The sequence below is a fragment of the Numida meleagris genome, unplaced genomic scaffold (assembly GCF_002078875.1).
Source record: "Numida meleagris isolate 19003 breed g44 Domestic line unplaced genomic scaffold, NumMel1.0 unplaced_Scaffold367, whole genome shotgun sequence".
Lineage (NCBI taxonomy): Eukaryota > Metazoa > Chordata > Aves > Galliformes > Numididae > Numida > Numida meleagris.
Window position 1 is genome coordinate 7,623 of NW_018364592.1, and position 1,264 is coordinate 8,886.

General features: G+C 55.2%; 1 protein-coding gene across 1 annotated transcript in view; it reads left to right on the top strand.

Moving 5' to 3' along the window:
* LOC110391446 (protocadherin beta-15-like) overlaps nucleotides 1-1,264 on the top strand; it is a gene marked incomplete at its 5' end in the record, with an annotated part of 52,658 nt that overhangs the window by 7,619 nt on the left and 43,775 nt on the right. The window contains 1 exon segment of the mRNA XM_021383333.1: nucleotides 1-1,264. Within this exon segment, the coding sequence (XP_021239008.1) occupies nucleotides 1-1,264 (1,264 nt within the window).

Genomic DNA, 1,264 nt, shown 5'->3' on the forward strand with positions numbered 1-1,264 from the left:
ATCGCCTCGCCGGCCGGCCGGCAGCACTTTCGCCTGGAGCGCGGCAGCGGCCGCCTCGTTCTCGCCGAGCGGCTCGATCGGGAGGAGATGTGCGGACGCTCCCGCACCTGCACGCTCGCCTTCGAGCTGCTGCTCGTCGATCCCCTGCAGTTCTTTCCCATTGAGGTGTCCGTGGTGGACATCAATGACCACTCGCCGGTCTTCCCGGACGAACGAGTCACGTTTAAGATCCCCGAAACCAGCGACCCGGGCTCACGTTTCCCCGTGGGGGCTGCTCAGGACCTGGACATTGGCAGCAATGACATCCAGGCTTACAGCATCGTTCCTGAGAACGAGTACTTCAGTGTCTTCACTCAGAGTGAGAGTGACAAGTATATAGAACTGGTTTTGGAAAACCCTCTGGACAGAGAGGAGCAGGCAGAGTTGGATTTCAGTCTCGTTGCCACAGATGGGGGTTCTCCACCGAGGAGTGGTTCCACCCAAATCCACATCCTAGTTCTGGATGCAAATGACAATGCTCCGATCTTCACACAGAAGGTGTACATTGGGCAGGTTTGGGAGAATGCTCCAGTAGGCTCTGTTGTTCTCAAAGTGGTGGCCAGCGATGCAGATGAGGGTGCTAATGGTGACATTTCATATCAGTTCAGCCAAACAGTTGGACTTAGCCATTCATTGTTCACGATTAACTCCAGAACAGGGGAAATTGGAATTGCAAAGCATTTAGATTTTGAAGCTGCACAGAAACATGAGCTCACTGTGCAGGCAATTGATGGTGGGGGTCTCTCAACCATGTGCAATGTAGTAGTGGAGGTGGTGGATGTGAATGACAACGCACCAGAGATCATGGTCAGTTCCTTCAGCAGCCCCATCCCTGAAAACACAGAGCCTGGCACAGTGGTTGCACTGTTTGCTGTCAGGGACCGGGATTCCGGTGTCAATGGGGAGACAAGTTGTGCCCTTGAAGACCAGCTCTTCTTCTCCCTCAGGCCAGCCTTTAAGAATTACTATGAGCTGGTGACCGTGAGCACACTGGACCGGGAGGAGAGAGCCCAGCACATCATGGTTGTGACGGCAGCAGATGCAGGGTCTCCTCCTCTCACCACCACGCACACCTTCACCGTGGACATCTCCGATGTCAACGACAACGCACCCGTCTTCAACCAGACGTCGTACACCATGTTTGTGCGTGAGAACAATGTCCCTGCGCTGCTCGTTGGGGCCGTCAATGCAAGGGATGCGGACGCGGGGCCCAACGGCAAGGTGA